Source organism: Chironomus tepperi, unplaced genomic scaffold, assembly GCF_022539635.2.
Source record: "Chironomus tepperi strain 1889 unplaced genomic scaffold, CSIRO-AGI_Ctep_v1 contig_58, whole genome shotgun sequence".
Taxonomy (NCBI): Eukaryota; Metazoa; Arthropoda; class Insecta; order Diptera; family Chironomidae; genus Chironomus; species Chironomus tepperi.
In genome coordinates, this window is record NW_027226180.1 from 1,439,508 (window position 1) to 1,457,628 (window position 18,121).

Genomic DNA, 18,121 nt, shown 5'->3' on the forward strand with positions numbered 1-18,121 from the left:
AATCATGAACAGTATTCCTATTTTTATAATAAATACTATCAGACTTTTGATAGAAATATTCACTAAACAGAAGGACTCCTTTTTGATTTTTACCCCGAATAAGTCTTTCATATTCATCATCACTAAGAAGTGGTCTAACTTGACTTTTAAACTGATCATATTTAATCGCAGAGGGTTTATGTATAGGGTATCTAAAAAGGTATGAGTTGGTGTATAATGTTTCATTCTCGTCAATTTGAAGCAACTTTTTCAACACTTTTGGATCACGTTTAAAGAAGTAGAAGGGAAAATGAATCAAATATGGGTATTCCATAAACGATTTTTGATATTTTGTAGTAAATTGTTTCGAAATTTGTTTGTCAAAAGGTTTTGAATTTTCAGTAAATTGAATATAGGAATTAAGAAAGTTTTTAATTCCCGAATAACTATAAAAACGCGTAAAAATCATAACTCGTAATTCCGCTTCTCCTACCGAAGGCTCATCCGCGATGTAAACATTTTCGATCAAATATTGTGCTATGAAAAATTCTTCAAAAGTTCTGTGTGCAAATTTGATATTATTTTTGCCATTAATGTATAAAATTCCCATTCGAGAGATTTCGTCACTTGTCAGTTCCTCTGGAATCTTTTGTCGTATTATTTTTAGTTTCATTAAATGTGTTATGGAAATATCATAAGGTGATAAAAGTGCAAAAAACTGATAAAGTTTCATCATATCAAAATTTCGGTGATCTGTGAGGGAACTGCTATAAAATTTTAAAGCAAAATCGCTCTTATTTTGCCAAATTTCTATTTTCTTTTTAATGAATTTTTGATAAATTTGGTAAATATTTTCTGACTCATAAATGATTTCATCACTTGCGATTAGTTCTGTGATCATTCCTAACATTAATGGCGTGTCAAAGCTTTGTCTTGACCCTGTTGAATTTACAATTTTTTGGACTTTTTCGAGATAATTTGGAATTTTGAATTCAACATTTTCGGATATTAAAAATTTTTTGATGAAATTTTCTTGTTCGTCTTGATTAAATGGAATCAAATTGAAGATTTGTGCTGATAAACGATACCAAAACAGATACGCATACAGTGGTCTTGTACATACCAACTGAACATTCTCTGTAAAATCCTTAATTAAGCTCAATATACCCAAAACATGTTCACTAAATTGCGGTGAAATTTCATCAAATCCATTCCACAATAAAATCAAATTTCCTGACTTGAAACTATCTTCAAACATTTTTCTCTCAAATTCATTCTCGGAACTAAGTCCAAAAATAATTTCAAGCATATTCTCAACATCATTCAAGGTTTTAATGCCCTCAAATAGATGCTTATGATCCTTCAAATCAATGTACGAAACCCATCGAGTTACAAACAGTTTCTTGAATTTTATTGTAAATTGTTCAAATGTTATTGTCTTTCCTGTTCCTGCTTCGCCTGATAAAAGGAACAATTTTGAATTTGAAGCTAGATTTAGAACTTGTTTAAAGTCAAGGGGATCAGAAACTGAGGACAGTTCCTCATTAAAGGAATCCTGTTTAACACAATTTTTAAAATAACCACTTTTCCCTATTCTATTGATAGTTTCTATCTGATCAGACACATTTTGACTTATGAATTCCTGATAAAAGATTTCAAATGTTTTATTAGATTTTGGCAAGTTGATTGAGGAACAGTTTATATCTTTTTTTCCGTCTACAAATTGTTTATAGTTGTAATAAATTTCACGAATAAATTCATTCTCAAATTTGCGCTCAACATAAAATTTAGTTTCATTTTTTATCATCTCATGCACGACAAGTTCCTGCCCATCTAAGACAATAGCAATCTGATCAGATGTCAAATAATTTAAGAGATATGAATTAATTCTGTCAAATTTTACGCTTTCTTCTTGGAAAGTAAAATTTGAATTTAAAACTTTATTTTTTAACTTTTCAGTCATATTTTCCCACGAATGTGAAATCACTTCTGATGCGTAACGCAAGTATGGATCAGTCAAATTTAACGCCTCTTTATTAATCATCTTATGGATGTGGTCGGAAGTCAATTGATCATAAATGGTCGAGTTTTTAGCAAACAAATTCCCAAATTCAACATTTATTCCTTTATACAATACAGGAGCCTTAAAGACAGACATCTTGTCCTGATCAGACAATTCATTAAATTTATAAGTCGGTGTATAAAGGAAGCAAGCAACAAAAATCCCAATAATTATCCCAACAACACCTAGAATACCACCAATAATTGAAATGGTTTTTAATTTTGAAATTTTTGCATCCTTAATTCTAAGTACCTGTGCATCGCGACTTTCGATCTCTGGTAATGCCTGCTGCAATTTTGGAACGATCTTTTTCTCGTAGAATTCAAAAAGCTTGATGAAAGTTGTCCGTACTTTGGCTAGTTTTTCAGGTAAGTTGCGGTAAAGAGCAAGTAAATGCACAACACGTACAATCAGTTCAGCATGATAAACTTCCTCTGGATAGCAAATGTAGACGAGTCCGATGAACTCTTCAGCCTCCGCATTTTCCTCACAAATTTTTGATATTTCCTCGAATTCCGCCATGGTCTTTTTGTCGTCTTTTGTGTATGGATTAGCCTGATTTTTAAAGACTTGAATCATTGCAAAATGACACAATTCGTGAATCAATACAGCGAATGTCTCATGCTCTGTAGCAGGATCAAGAAGTTGCTTAGCTCCAATGAACATTTTACCAGAAATGTAACAAACTCCTTGGGTTGCCTCAGTAGCTGTTGGGTCAAGAACATTGGCAGCTTCACGGTTAAAGTCGAAGACAATGTTAAAGTTTTTAGATGCAGCCACAATCTGAAGGATAATTTTAGTGAAAATATTTTGACTCAGCAGCTCGTAGGCTCTCTTAACTGTATCATGTTTATCCTTGACTTCTTCTTCATCAAAACATGCTGTGGAATTGGCAACAAGTGTGTGGATATGCTTCTCAAGAAATGGCTGTGAATATTTGTTCTGAATATCTCGGATCTGTCGTTTGGATCTAACATCACCAATTTTATCATAATATTCAGCAGGGTCTTCATGGGAACCAAATCGATGCCTTTTACGCAGCAGTAAGTCAAAAACCTCAAATGACTGGCTTTCTAATGACATCATTAATGCTGACTTATTCGAAAAATTGAAAAAATGACGCAAATCTTGATGTTGGTCCAAAATTTCCTCCAGTTGGCTCCTCTCATTGGAATTGATCAGCTTGTGAACTTCCTCAGTCTCATCACAAAACTCCTTTAACTTCCCGGTACATTCATTCGGTTCAAATGATTGCGGAAATGTCAAATTATTCTGTAGCAAAATGTACAGGACATCAAAATGTTTATTATCAAATGCCATGGATTGAGCATTGACTTTGTTGTCCATTGAGCATGTCTTCATCTTTAGTTTGATGAGAATATTGACGATTTCTGTGTTTCCGTTCTCTGCAGCGAGCAGCAACAAGTTGAAGTCACGAGAATCAGCCAGTAAATCCAGTTCGATTAAATTTAAATCAGATTGATATGAGAATTGACTGATGATGCCTAAATGTAAAGGGAATTGATCGATAATTTTTGATAAAAGTCTTAATAGTCAATTTCTAATTACCTATGTGATTATTCTTCAGAGATTTTGCCAAGAAGTCAGCCGCAAATTCGCACAACTTCAAACTTTCTTCCCAATTCAGCTTTTTTGGATGCCTGAGTTCGAAGATCTTCTCATTTTCCTGTGACTTCCACAAAATTGTCCATTTTTCTTCATTTTCAGACACCAAAATATACACAGGAGATTGTTCGCTATACTTTTCGGTAAATTTTTGAAGATCTTCTGCTTTTAGTTCAGGTACAGTTTCAGGGAATATAAACTTGATAAACAAATAGTCTGACTGCTCAGTTCCGTGGCTGGATTCAGAGAATTGTAAGAAATCATCCTTACTGGTACACGGTATTTTGACAGGATCAATTCTTTCAGTTAAATTCAGTGACGTCTGATTAAACCTCTTGATTTCAATTTCGTCATCGAATTCACCAGCTTCATTAACATACTGAGCTGAAAATTATATGAAAATGCATTGTTAATTGTTAATTTATATCTAATGTATTTATGCTATAACTCTATTAATTGAATACAACGGACGAGAAGCATTTAGAGCAGTGAAGCATCAACACTACTGTGAGGGAACGAGAAGAACATTTCTCACGATAAATAAGATTAAAATTGACAAATTAAGCCATTTCAGTGCATTTTTCTCCCTGCAATCAGTATGTAGACATGAATAAAGCATCATTCACTCACACATTAACATTATGACCCCAACATCTCTTACTGAACATGTCACAACAATCTATAAATCATTATCATTCCTAAAATCATCATATCGTACTGAAGCCATAATTGGCATACTGTTCATGGTTTTTCTAAGCATTTTTGGGAGCACACAGCTTGCACTGCATTATTTAATACTATATTATTCCCTACACTGTAAATGAATTGTATTTTCCAAAATTATGCAAAATGTGGTTCATCATCAGAATAAAAACAATGTCCAATATTCAGTATTCATATGAATATTAATTTAAATAAACACGTGAGTTATTGGCTTCTAATACGTAAACCAGTTTCATGACAATCTAGAGAGGATAGTGACATTTGTTCGTGCGATGAATGAAACAGCAAAAAGAGATGCAAAATGCCAAAAATGACGTCAAACTTGTCTGTTTCAAATGTTTTGATCAATGGATATATGCTAATGAGTAGAATGAAATCACAAAAACAGGAGATTCTCAAAAAGAAATGAAACTAATATTTATAGAAATTCCTTGAATTATTTGTTGTGGTCGGTTTCAGGCGTGGCTTATTATCAAGATGTGTCTTTAAAAATAAAAGGTTATTCACCACTGATTTAGATTGTGATGTAAAATTAATAAAATATTAACATAAAATAATAATGACGTCAATGTTAATAACCCGAATAACATTAGCATGGCTATATATATGTTATGAGCTGTTGCTAAAGGATTCTTAAAATTGGGTGGAAGAAGAATACAGAGAATTGGCCTTCAAATGGGAAGCTTCTGCAAATATCAGGTCAACAAGGCATCAATAAGGAGATACAGATAAAGAAGTACGACTGAATAGGACATACACTTTGAAGGAAGAATGCCAGAGAGAATGTCATGTCTGCGATAGAATCACAATTGCAAGTTGCACCATCCTTGATTGGATTCCTCAAGACATATGACGACCAGAAGCTCCAAAAGCTACTTGACACAGAACACTTATGAAGGAATGTCAGCTTAACGACCGGACAGAGAAGATGACAAGCTATCTGACAGATCCAGCAACAGAGTCAGATGGATAAGCTTATACTGTAGCATAAGATTGTCATAAAAACATTCCCTAGCAGGCAGACTAAGCTGAGAACATGCTTAACTAGTTTGTTTAATCATGATCTTTGTCTGCTAGGGATGATTACTGTAAGTCATCCCGAAGTAACATAATGGACGTTAAAGGACAGAACAACAGATCACATTGAAGACAATCTAGTCAATATAGTCGAACTCTAAGTTCTAACTGACTAAATGTCGTCTAATCAGTGCCTGACATAAATCCATTACAAACACACTTTTAACACAGAATTTATTATCACAATAAAGGAATTCCAGGCACGAAATAACTAACACAACAAGACTCACCATCAGCATTTCCATCCTCCAAATTAATTTTTACACTTTTATTTTTTGTGGATTTTTTATTAAATATTTTCACTTTTGACTGTTTAATGCCCATGGCTGATTATTCACTTTTTGATATTTCCACTAATAATTTAACTAAAGCACTCGACACATTTTGTTATTCATGATTGCTGTTCAAAGACCGACACAAAACTGAGCAGAATAAAGATTTTTTTCCTTAAGATATACTTTGTTATCCACATGATACAGCACATTTGATGACGCATTTGATGACAGAAGCTAGCAATCCCCAAAAAAAATTTTTTATTCAGTTCTTAATAAAACCTGTTAGCAAGTTGGCTACAGAACCAGATAAATTAGCATAAAATGCACAGACAAAACATCAACAGGACATTGACTTGTCATCACAGCTGTTTTAATTCGGAATGCGCCAAATCCTCCATAAATTAACTCCAACTCGAATTGTAAAAAAGTAGAAAAATTCAACAATTGACAGCATTGAAATGCCAGCAAACAGTCCCAAAAGTCCACCGACATAAGAAACAACATCCGAGGATGTAAACTGCTGATATCTTCGGTACAACACAATATCGTCCATGTTCATCCTTACATTTATAACAGCTTCATTATCGTCTGTATTATTTGTGATTTTATAGTCAATATTGTACGTCACTGAGTTACAGAGTGGCAGACACGAGCAGTTCTGGTCAGCTGAAAATTGCTCAAAAACATAAATTTGATGCTGAACATCTTGAAAGCAATTGTCATCAAATCTTGAGATATTTCGACACACATCATCAATAGATTTAAATGGCTGATATATATGGACACAACCACAACTTAGTTCCGTGACATTTGTTAAACATTCAATTTTGCAGTTCTTTTGTGAATATTTTTTAAAAAATTTCAATTTTTTTTCATCCTCAAAATAACATCCACGAACCTCGGGCCTTAAATGCTTCATTTGTTCATCTGTTCTGATAATTTGTGGTGTGACTGTCACGTCAACTGTTGTTCCATAGTCAAAATTTAAGAAAGCTCTTCGTTGACTAAATGTTGGCATGTCATCTGAATGATGAACAATAAATGACTGCTTAATGCAGGTCATGGTTTGGTATATGTCATTTATTGGTGCTTTGATGATCGCGGTGAAAATGGCTTTGTCTTGTCTGTTGAATGTTAGAGGATATTTGATGGGTTTTATTGGAATTTGACGGGAATCAGGCATTGTAGTTATGTTTGTGGTGTAGTTGAAGTCCCGGCTGATTCTGAAATTATTAAGGATAAGGCAACTTCATCTTAGGGTAGCTGGGGAGAACCGCAAGACCCTAAATCATACTTACTCATCAAAATTGAACATTTCATCAGCTCCAATAACATTAAAGCTGAATCCCATGCCTTTAGATGTTCGAATTTCTGCAAATTTTGTCTGATACTTTGCATTGAGTATTGTGGATTGTTGACGGAACCAGTCAAGCTTTGAATTATTTTTTAATGCTCTGATAATGTATGGAATGTAGCTAAAGTCAAAGTCGTTGATATATCCATCATACTGCTCATTACAGAATCCATATTGGGTTAGGTCGCTATAAAATGGAAGATAAAATAGGAATCTGATCGAAGTAAAGTTGAGGAAGTGTCAAATTGATCACAAAGTCACAGGGGAATGTTAAAGACTGAGTTTTAGATGTGCAAATCTACGGATTTTTTTGGAATTCTAGTTTTTGAGGTGTATTCTGAATTATGATCTGAACTTCAGTATTAATTTCTGAATCACAGGCATAATAAGCATTCCTGATGTCAAAATCAGGACTTAATCAATTTACTTACATTAAAAAGCGATCTTTGGATGTATCGTTACCCATCAAGTCATCCATAATGTTGTAAAAAGACTTAAAAACTATGTGTAATGAATGTGTGAATTCTGGAACAATTGTGACAGCTGGAAATGGAATCTGAAACAAAGTTGATAAGCTTTAAATTTAGAAATTATTATTTTAGTGCAGACTCTAGTGGATGCTCCTTTAAATTGACTATCAAAGCCTTCACTTGAGTACCGACTTTACAAATTGTTTCTAGAAAACCTTAAGCCTGTGGTAGGCAACCTTTTGTGTTTTACGGCACACTTTAGTAAGCCTCAACCTAAACAACACACGATAAACAATTCATGGCATTTCGACACAATTTTGGCTCCAAACAGGCTGACCACAACTGCCCTAAGCACTCAATCCGACCCACATTCCACTTACATCATCAACATTTTTGTAATTATCGTCATATGCAATGACTCTGCTGTCAGTTGCACTTGTTTGTGTACTCAATATCAGATGGAAACATAAAGTCATTGATGTTGTGATGAAGAATGTCCAAATTAGTCTTGAGGATGATTTTAAGATTAGTTCAGTATTCTAAGGACCTGCTCAACTCAAAATACTCACCCGCTGATCCACGAAAACTCACAAACCAGTCCCAACCCATGAATGCTCGATTCACTCAAAAATGATTCCAAAAGTTCCTTGAATTTTGATTTATTTTCCTCAACTGCTTCAAATGGATAGACTTTTGAATCTAATGCCTTAGTATTCCTTATAAAACATCGAATTGTGAACCAATAAATGAGCTCGACAAACGACAATGCTGAAAATCCAGCAAATAATCCCAAAATGCCACCAACATACGAGAAAAAGTCAAGCCAATTGAATTGCTTCTTCCGGACTTGCTGGTTGACTTCATTTGTCTTGTATTGTACTTGAAAGCCAAATTGTTCACGATAATGATTTGATTTTGTGCTGTATGTGGAAATGAAGTTTGGATTAATAAGCAGGAAGAACCTAGTGGAGGGGAGGAGCTCTAGCTTCTTCCTTGCAGTAACTTACTCAACAGTTCCATATTCATTTATCTCAAAACTATAATCAACATAGTCGCAAGGATTTAAGCATCCACAAGAGCTCTTTAGCTCCTCAAAATCATTTTCAGCTTTCTTATAGCAATCCTGTTCATTTGCTGAACAAATTCGAGTTGATGAATTTCTAATCATGAAGAACTCAACGCAGCCACAACGACTAAGCATTAAGTCTGACATACATTCATATTCGCAGTTGTTCTTTGTGTAGACTTTGAAGAATTTGAGGATTTTTTCATTTTCTAGGTAGCAGTTGCGTCTGAAATGAGGTGAGTTAATTAGTTTTGAGGTTGTGGAAGGTGGTGGAAGGTATATGACGTAGAAATGGCTGGAAATTGGGTCCTAAAACGACTTAACTCTGGTTTTTGGCAGGATCTTATAGAATATGACCTAAAACCACAATTTGCGTCAATATCTTTGCCATATGTCTCTCAAATATGAACCCAAACCTACATCCCATCCCCAACTTACTCTTCAGGTTCATACTCAACAAGTGACTCATCAATTGAATTCATCTGTGGAACAACAAGCACATTTGTCTCATAATAAATGTTAAAATTGATAATTTTAGAATTTTTCGATGGCAACTCGTAAGGATCATGCAACAGAACCGTAAACTGTGCACGAACTAAATCGCCAAGTTTTGTAAGATCAGGACTGAATTTCGCCCTCAAACCTGCTTCGGATGTTCCGAGCTTGTCTGGAAAATCTTTCAACCTTTCATTGATATCTCCATACCATCGTGCTGTATATACATAGTGAAAGTCATCAGATGTAGAGTTTATATCCAATAAATCGTCACTAAATGCTATATTGTAAGTAAAGCACAAGCCCCAAGGTGTGATGATCTCTGTTGTGTACTGCTGTTCCTCGTTAATCCAATGTAAAGTCACTTGATATGCAAGTTCTTTATCAAAATGATTAGCGACTTCTAGAAAGTCATCAGTTGGGATTGAAATGTTGATTTTGTTGAAAGTTCCGCGATTTGTAAGCAGATCGATGTATTGAAGACGTTTGAGGCTGAAAAAATGGATAGTTAGTAAGGGGTTGAAGCTAGGGGTTGGATTTTGGACGTATGGGGGTCAACAAACCCTATCCTTCTCCTCCCTGCTCTTGTCATCTCTTAGTCTAAGATTTGGGCACAAAAATCCTCAACAATTCCTTCTTAAGCATCGATTCACTTAGTAGGTAACACGACAGGGCAAGGAGGGCTGCCTGCATGCTACTTACCAAGCCAACTCCCCCTAATCCCCATCCAGTCCCCCTTCACTTACTTACATCTTAACACCCAAATCATCCACTGCAATTCTTCCATTATCAATCCCATCCAAATACTCAAAATAATTATAATTATTGTACTTTATCTCATCGGCTAGTTCTGGTCCATTTTCTTGACTTTCTAAATAAATTAATCGTAATGTGTGCTTTTCATGTTGAGATCGTACTTTATAGTCTCGGATAGCTGGTCGATTTCCCATTGAAAAATCAAAATTTGGTTGTGGACATACTGTGACTGCTGGGAAATTGATCTGAAAAATAATGTATGTAATATTGTGTTTTGCAATCAGGGGTGCATACAGGAGGGAGAAATAGGGAAGGATAGGGAAGGATAGGGAAGGAGATAGAAAAATTGGTAAGAAGGAAGGAGAAGAAGAGGTTGGGTTGATGTATTGCTGAATGTTTGGGACACAAATCGACTTCCATTTTACCTCCGACACAGAAAATGACTGATCTGAAAAATATGTGACAATTGGAAAATCTTTGATCTTCGTTATCAGTTCCACTATGAAACTTGAAGCACATATGACAGAAAATAGTAAAGCGATGATCCAAAATATTCTGAAAATTTAGGTAAATTTAAATATTTTAAATTAAAAATCAAGATGTTTCAACCTTTCGATAACGTGATATCGCTTAGTTATGTAGGCAAGTCCATGAATTGTTGAAGATTCAAAATATTTTTGCACATCAAATTTCATAATTTTTCTCTATAAATTTTGTCTATTTTGTAGCAATGAATGCTAAATACTGAAAATTATTAAAATAATCATTATAAAACTCTATTGCATGTTTATTGTAAAATGTACAATTTTATCTAGATTAATGATAATCCAATTCTAAAGAGATTGTCATGCAAGAATGAAAAAAAATTGGTTTTTTAATACAGGAAATTTTAGAAAATTGTGTAACGCTTCTGGGGGCACATTCAGGAACGACTTTGAATTTTTCACTTAGCTTGTATTATCACGACTGTAGTATTAGAAACATACGGACTATTTTATTGTAATATTTGATGATAAGGATATTTGTAGCATTTGTAGATTTGGATTGGTTATTAATACAAATTATAAATAAATTAATTTCCCACATTTGCTATGATTTTTGGTGATTCACTGTTCCTGAAGACTCACTTTTGTGATGCAAAATAAAAAGTCTCAATTCCTTCTTCTTAATATTTATTAAGTCTGATTTTCTCTGAGAGAAAAGTTGCTGTTTTGCACTTATCTCGCAGTGCTCATTTGCTCGTCTTTCGGATGAGTTTCATTTAGTTTACTTGTTTAATTATTGTGAAATTCTGTTTTAATTCACTAAGGATCATCTTGTCACAGCTATAAATTACATTAAAATTGTGTATTAAATTGAATTGTGTACTTAAAACAGTTAAAAAATCTCTAAAAATCCAGAAGACAGTAGAAAAAAGAAGAAAAAAGTGAAAAAACCAAATCTTAAATGATTAATCATTAATAACAAAATCAAAACTTCCACGCTGACCTTCAAAATTCCCTTAAAAATGAATTTTAAATTTCAATTAATTTTCATCCTTTTATTAAACAATTTTCATTTAAATTTGTGCTTTAAATGTTTATATCGCGAGTTAAACTACATCGGCTACGAGTGTGAACTTCGTCCCGACACTGACATCATCAAAAAACAGCAGTTGACAAACATTAACGACAATGACATCAACAAAGTCAGATTTCATGGAACCAACAATAAAATATCAAATTTTACAGTCTCGCAGTTCCCATTTTGTGAAAGATTTAAGAATGTCAATGTCTTTGATGTCTATGCAATTGACTTTATTGATGGAAATATGCTGAAAAAGTGCCAAAATTTGACTGAAGCATGGATTTATGAGACAGGCGTTGTTGAGGTTGCATCTGATTTCTATGCTGACAATCCTAAGCTTATCACAATTGTTCTATCCAAGAACAAGTTAACGACATTACCCGAAAACCTCTTCCTGAACCAGCATGACGTCGACGAGCTCCTCCTTGAAGAAAATGAGATCAACTTCCTGCCATCAAAAGTCTTCAAAACCCTCAAAAAGCTTCGTACTTTATATCTCGGTCAAAATCACATTGAAATCCTTAATCCAGCCTGGTTTGAAACCCTGACAAATTTAGAGCATTTAAGCTTAGATGACAACGAAATTACGGAACTGCCAGAAAATATTTTCATATCGCTGGAAAAATTGGAAAAGCTTTGGCTTAATGGCAATCAATTGACGACAATACATGCTGACTCATTTTGGGAACATAAAAAATTGACTAAAATTTATTTACAAAATAATAAAATTCAGGCACTTGATGAGGAACTGATTGATGTTACGGCTGTTAGCTCTTTGGATATGCGTGATAATGTTTGCTTTAAAAAGGAGATTACAAGACGTGACTTGATGAAGAGGAAGTTGCAGAAATGTTTTGAGAATTATCAGCCTAGGAATGAATGTGAGTTGGATTAGTTAAGGTGCTGGATAAGGCAGGCATGGCGGACATTTGAAAATTGGAAAAATTGAGCAATTTTCACAAATTTTTCAATAATTTTGTTAAAAATTGCAAAAATTAAACAAATTTTCAGATTTTTGCTTGTCAATGGCTTATTCAGGAAGACCCTAGGGGTCAAACCCATTCCATCAACCTTTGTCTACACCTGTCTGAACCCCTTGTCTGTCCTTTGGCTTTTAACTTGAGTTTTACCTGATTTAAGTCGACTTAGTGCCCTTAATGTGTTACTATCTGTGACTATTTGACATTATTAACAAACTTATGTTTTCTACCTAATTTCCAGTAAGCACAGGGACATCATCATTATGGAATGTCTTAGAAGTAAGTATCAACTGCTCAAAAATACGTTAAACCTGCCAATATTTAAAATTTGCTAACAAAATCCATCATTTATCTTCAAATTTAGAGTTCACGTTCTTGTGGAAAATCAAAAGTGGTATTTGGGACAGCATTTTATGGAACTCAAACTGAACATGGTGCACATCCTTGGTAAGTGTTGTGCCAACGTACAAGGTCTGTTAGCTTGGATATTAATAACTATTTTTACATCCACAGGAACGCTGCATTGATCCGAAACAACGGCAAATTTCTATGTGGTGGAACACTTTTATCCCACAAGCTAGTCATCACAGGTACAAAAATTCATTAATTATTTAATAACCACAAAATTCTCATTGAATTCTAAACTCTCAGCCGCTCACTGCCTTGAAGGAAAACGAGGACTTTACCATTTTGCGGCTCGTGACATTTCCGTCATACTTGGAGCTCACAACATATCAAAAAGTCACGAAATAGGTAAAATCACTGTCGGTGTTAAAGCTACGCATGTTCATCACGAATGGAATCCAAATGTTGACTCATATGATGCTGATTTAGCTATATTGGAACTAGAAAATGAAATTCCATTTACACAATTTATTCAGCCAATTTGTTTGGTCAAACCAGGCTCAGAAATTGCACATAATAATCTTGGATATGTCACTGGATTTGGTAAAAGTGAACGATCAGATGTTGAGGATATTGCCAGGCTTGTAAAGACACCAATCCACGACTATCAAGCATGTGGAACTGAAAATAAAATTCTACAATCCTTAATCAGTAATCGAGCATTTTGTGGTGGATTTGCCAATGGAACTGGTGTATGCACAGGTGACAGTGGCAGTGGATTGATAGTTGTGCATGACAACAGGCACTACCTGCGAGGAATTGTGTCAGCATCCTTATATGGTGGAATTAATGGCTGTAATCTTCATGAATATTCAATATTTACTGATATTTTGGGATTTTATGGATGGATTAGAACTGGAAAGGATGACAAAATTTTGCTACAGGAACTGCTTGAGGAAAATAGGAGACTTAAGGCTAATGGAACTCAGATAAGCAAGGGATAATTAAAATTGTGTGATTTTTTTTGAATTTTTGGATGTAAAGTTATGAATAAAGATTTATTGGACTTTGTGCTGCATATTTGTGTTAATTAGGGAAATTTTGATGACATTTTGGTTAAGTTGGGGACAGTTCGTCAATTACGTAACACCAGAAGTGACCCTCAATCCTTCAGAAAGGACAGAAACGACAGAAACGACAGAAAGGACACAAAATACAAAAAGGCATAAATTGAGGTTTGACCCCCAACCCTACACCCTGCCCATACCCATTACCCTACAACTTATACTCAATCATATTCCCAGCACCAAATACATTCTTCGGATCAACTTGTCTCTTGATTGCCTTAAAAATGTCAACTTCAACTTGTGACACAACTTTTGGATAAAATTCCATGTTTTTCTTCCCAACACCATGATGATGCGACAGAGTTCCGCCAGCTCTGATCATCAAACTTTTCAGCATCTTATTCAGTTCGTTAAAAACTTCAAATTGATTTTGAACTTCCGTTGGTCCAATTCCAAAATAAACGTATACGCAGGCACCGCTGTGGTAGATTTGGGATATTCGGATTGCGAGAGCATTTTTGAGCTTCCTGGCTGCAACTTCTTGCTTCCAAGCACTTTCTATGGTCGTTATGAGTGTCCAGAGCTTGTCCCATGTCACTGAGGTTTCCAGTGAATCGAATAGGAAGCCAAGGTCGTAGAAGAAGTCCTGAAAAGCCAATTTTGAGGTTAGGATATGCTTAATTTACAATTTTGTACCTTACCCTCGTGTAACAGACAACAAGAGTCATCAAATATGTCTTCGTGCCATATTCAGGTCCAGTTAAAATTCCATCAAACTCCTTAGCTGCAAACTTGAATTTTTCTTCCAGACGATCAGCTTCCTCCTTATTATTCTCAATCAAGTAAGTCACCAATGAGATCTTCTTGATGTCAAATCGATAAACATTCAGCAGGAAATACTGCTTAACAGCACTTATCCAGCCTGACAAATATGATGGATGATTCTCAAATGTCATTCCAATTTGGATGTGAAAATTGTCAACAAGCCTCAAACTTGATGGCTTCAATGGCCACTTGCTGACTTCGTGCATGAACTTGACACCGTGCTCAAAGTCCGGAAAGACAATGCTTCCAAATCGACGAATTTCTGGTATCTTGTGAACTTTGACGACAACTTTTGTGATGACACCTAAAGTTCCTTCCGATCCGAGTACAATTTGATGAAAATCAGGTCCAATTGAGACTCTTGGTGCTAGAAAGTCTTTCTCCAAGACTCCAATGCTGGTCACGAGTGTAATTTTCTCGACAATATCCTCAATATTTCCATAAGTTTGTTGCTTCATACCTGATGATCGTGTTGCTACCCAACCACCTGTGGATGTGCCTTATTAATAGAAATTCACATAATTTTAAGCCTTAATTCCTCACCTAAAGTTGACAACTCAATAGAATCAGGTTCATGTCCAACAGTCAGTCCTTCCTTCTCCAGCGCCTCTTCCATATCCTTTCCAACAATTCCAGCCTCCATACATGCCAACATACTCTTCCTATCAATCCATAAAATTCGATTCATTTGAGTCATGTCAAGTGATATGAAAAATCTTTCATCATCTTTGCTGTGACTTAAGCTTAACATTGTGTTAGTTCCACCTGCGTATGGAATGATGACTGCACAATATTTATTAGCAAGTTCCACGCACAGAACGACATCCTCATGACTTTTTGGAAACACAACAATGTCTGGAATTCTCTCAAATTTTCCGTACCTTAATATGTAAAAATCCTTCATGGCTTGTCCACGACATCGGTGGAAGCGATCATTAAAGTCGATTGAAAATTCGATTTTTGATGATTTTAGATCATTGATGAATTCGTCGTTTGTCACTGCTGGTGGGTAGTCAGATTCGAGATGAATTGGGTTGGTTATTGTTTTGTAGTTGGATATGTCGGTGTCGAGGAGGCTAAGGAGATGCTGTTGGGCTTTCTTGAAGGGCATATCAGATAGTGGGTATCTAGAGAGGGTAATTTGATTAAAATTAGGGTTTTTCAAATTGAATTTGGGGTATAGGTGGCAATAAATTGTATTTTCAGGCTAGTTTTGAGTTGAATTTGATAAATCAGATTCAAACCAGCCTCAGGACGTTCCTGAAAAGTGCAAGTCGGCTAATCGATCTAAAATTCGACACCGAGTTGGCATGAACATGGCATGATGTTATATTTAAGCCGAATTCAGCATCAAGTCAGAGTTACATCGGCCTGGAGTTGAATTTTCGGTCGATTAACCGATTTGGATTTTTGGATGCTTGTATCATGTCTCCTGCTATGGGCAGTCAGAGAAAGAACCAGTTTTAAATGCTAACTGAGAGAGGTCATGGATCAAAGATGATCTGTACGGCCAGCGAAGTAAGTAAGGATCTTCTCCAGTAAAAATCCCTAACAGACAAAGAGCATGCTTTCATGGTACAGAAATGCCACTACAATACCTAAAAGCGGACTCTTTGTATGTTGCGGATTATTAATTAAAATTCACCTCGTTCCACTAAAAGTCAAAATTCCATCCTTCATAGTAAAATACGAGTCCTTAAATCCCCAACCATTCACATTCAATACTTCATCTCGCTTCTTTGGAATCACACTTTTCACATCGATTGGAAACTTGTCATTGACTTTAGAATTTTTTATCATTTTTTGCTTGATTTGTTGGTCAATAGCTTAGTTTTTGGACAAAAGCTTAACTTTCAGACAATATAAACAAATTTAACACTCAATATCCTTAATAAACCTTGACAAAATTTTCAAACTTAACAAAAACTCAACAAAAATATCCAAATGAACTGCACATTCCTCAAGTGCAGAAACGAGACTGAATTTTAAAAAAATATCGATGAACCAAAGCTGATGAAAATTTCAAAAGAATTAATTTTACTAAGCCGAAAATAATTTAATCCAGTATGCAAAGCTGTTAAAGATGATTTGGTGCTGACGTTGATGTATTAATGAAGTGAAAATTTTGGCATTTTATGTGAAATTCAGAAGATTTAAATGAGAGATAAGGCAGCAAACTTGAAGATTTATCAATTTTTCGGCAGCATGAGAGTCAAAATGTCCACAAACTTCCAAAAATGATACAATTTGCATTTAATATATGACTAACTTACCGTGCATTAAATCATTATGCAGATAGCTTCTGTATTTATTTAAATTGTTATACAAACAATTAAACAGCATGTAGCGATTATCTGATGATGTTTAATTTAGTCGGTCTGCTGATTTTTATGTAAATTTGTTAGGAAAAATTTGCATTATTTTCTTCTTAATTTTATTTTAATTTAATTTTATACTAATTATGAATTTCTAATTTTTGGTGATTTTAATCGTGTTGCATTTCACGTGTGTTTAGATGATGTAAAAATCTGACAATGTGGGTGGGACTTTAAGAGTCTGGAGTCAAGTGGAAACACCTCCTGAAATGGGGTCATCATGCCTCATGGCGACTCGACTCTAGTTTGAAGTTGGATTTAATCGGATTTGACCTGGGACGAGTGTCATGCTGACCTGGAGCTGTGGTTTTGGTCGCTTTTACAACGTGTGTCTTCTGGATACATTCCTGATATGTACATTAGGCATCTTTATCCAAATTATATCGTCTTTGTAGTTCCACTCCAATAATTAGGCTAGATGGAAAGATGTACAGCAATTGATCTGAAACTGACTCCAGAGACGTGTCTAGAAACCTGTGGAGAAGGTGGAAGGGGTAGTTGAATATATGTGGATGAAATTAAAGATATAATTTGAAAACTTAATCTTCAAGTTTTTGAAATTTTTGTCACAAAAAACCATCATAAAATTGACAAATTTGGTCCAAAATTACAATAATCAGTGTGGAAGAGTTCAACTCCGCAGGGTAGCTCTAAACCACTTACCAATTTTCTTATGACAATTTCAATACAGTCAACCAAAACAACACAATAATCAAAAGCTTGAAATCTTATTGCACACAATATTGCTGCACTTTCAGCTGATCAATAACAGATGGCAGCACTTGTTAATATTTATTCTTCATAATTTATCGCCATCGCTGTCAAAATATGATCAATCTGTGGTTTCTTTCATTTAATGCAACAATGTATGGCAACAATGTATGGATTCATTTTATGCAAGCTCTGAATGACTTCTCAGATCAGATATGCTGGACAAATTGGTAATTAAGAATTATTTTTGCGTCGTCTTTTGAAATTTGGTATTGTTTATGTTGTATTAATGTTGAATTTAATTAAAGATTGTCATGTTGGATTGTAAGCTTTGATGGTTTGTGTCGATATTGAGGAATTATTGTTTAG

The 18,121-nt window shown here is 34.8% G+C and overlaps 2 protein-coding genes across 2 annotated transcripts; one reads left to right on the forward strand and one right to left on the reverse strand.

The window, feature by feature from the left end:
* The first annotated feature begins 11,129 nt into the window (after positions 1-11,129).
* Positions 11,130-13,852, forward strand: LOC139100244 (uncharacterized). Its single transcript, XM_070652866.1, has 5 exons — positions 11,130-12,330; positions 12,671-12,708; positions 12,794-12,876; positions 12,943-13,019; positions 13,081-13,852. The coding sequence occupies exons 1-5, from the start codon at positions 11,391-11,393 to the stop codon at positions 13,776-13,778; spliced, it is 1,836 nt and encodes a 611-aa protein (XP_070508967.1). The 5' UTR covers positions 11,130-11,390; the 3' UTR covers positions 13,779-13,852.
* Positions 13,819-16,564, reverse strand: LOC139100245 (alkylglycerone-phosphate synthase-like). Its single transcript, XM_070652868.1, has 4 exons — positions 16,312-16,564; positions 15,210-15,793; positions 14,543-15,153; positions 13,819-14,487 (listed from the first exon to the last, which is right to left on the reverse strand). Exons 1-4 carry the CDS (start codon positions 16,464-16,466, stop codon positions 14,050-14,052), a joined length of 1,788 nt encoding a protein of 595 aa, XP_070508969.1. The 5' UTR covers positions 16,467-16,564; the 3' UTR covers positions 13,819-14,049.
* Positions 16,565-18,121: the final 1,557 nt, after the last annotated feature.

Coding starts and splice junctions, on each gene's coding strand:
- LOC139100244 (XM_070652866.1), top strand. CDS start 11,391: ATGAATTTTAAATTTCAATTAATTTTCATCCTTTTATTAAACAATTTT. Junction 12,331..12,670: donor TTATCAGCCTAGGAATGAAT/GTGAGTTGGATT, acceptor CCTAATTTCCAG/TAAGCACAGGGACATCATCA. Junction 12,877..12,942: donor GAACATGGTGCACATCCTTG/GTAAGTGTTGTG, acceptor TTACATCCACAG/GAACGCTGCATTGATCCGAA.
- LOC139100245 (XM_070652868.1), bottom strand. CDS start 16,466: ATGATAAAAAATTCTAAAGTCAATGACAAGTTTCCAATCGATGTGAAA. Junction 15,794..16,311: donor TTGACTTTTAGTGGAACGAG/GTGAATTTTAAT, acceptor TACCCTCTCTAG/ATACCCACTATCTGATATGC. Junction 15,154..15,209: donor TATTGAGTTGTCAACTTTAG/GTGAGGAATTAA, acceptor GCACATCCACAG/GTGGTTGGGTAGCAACACGA.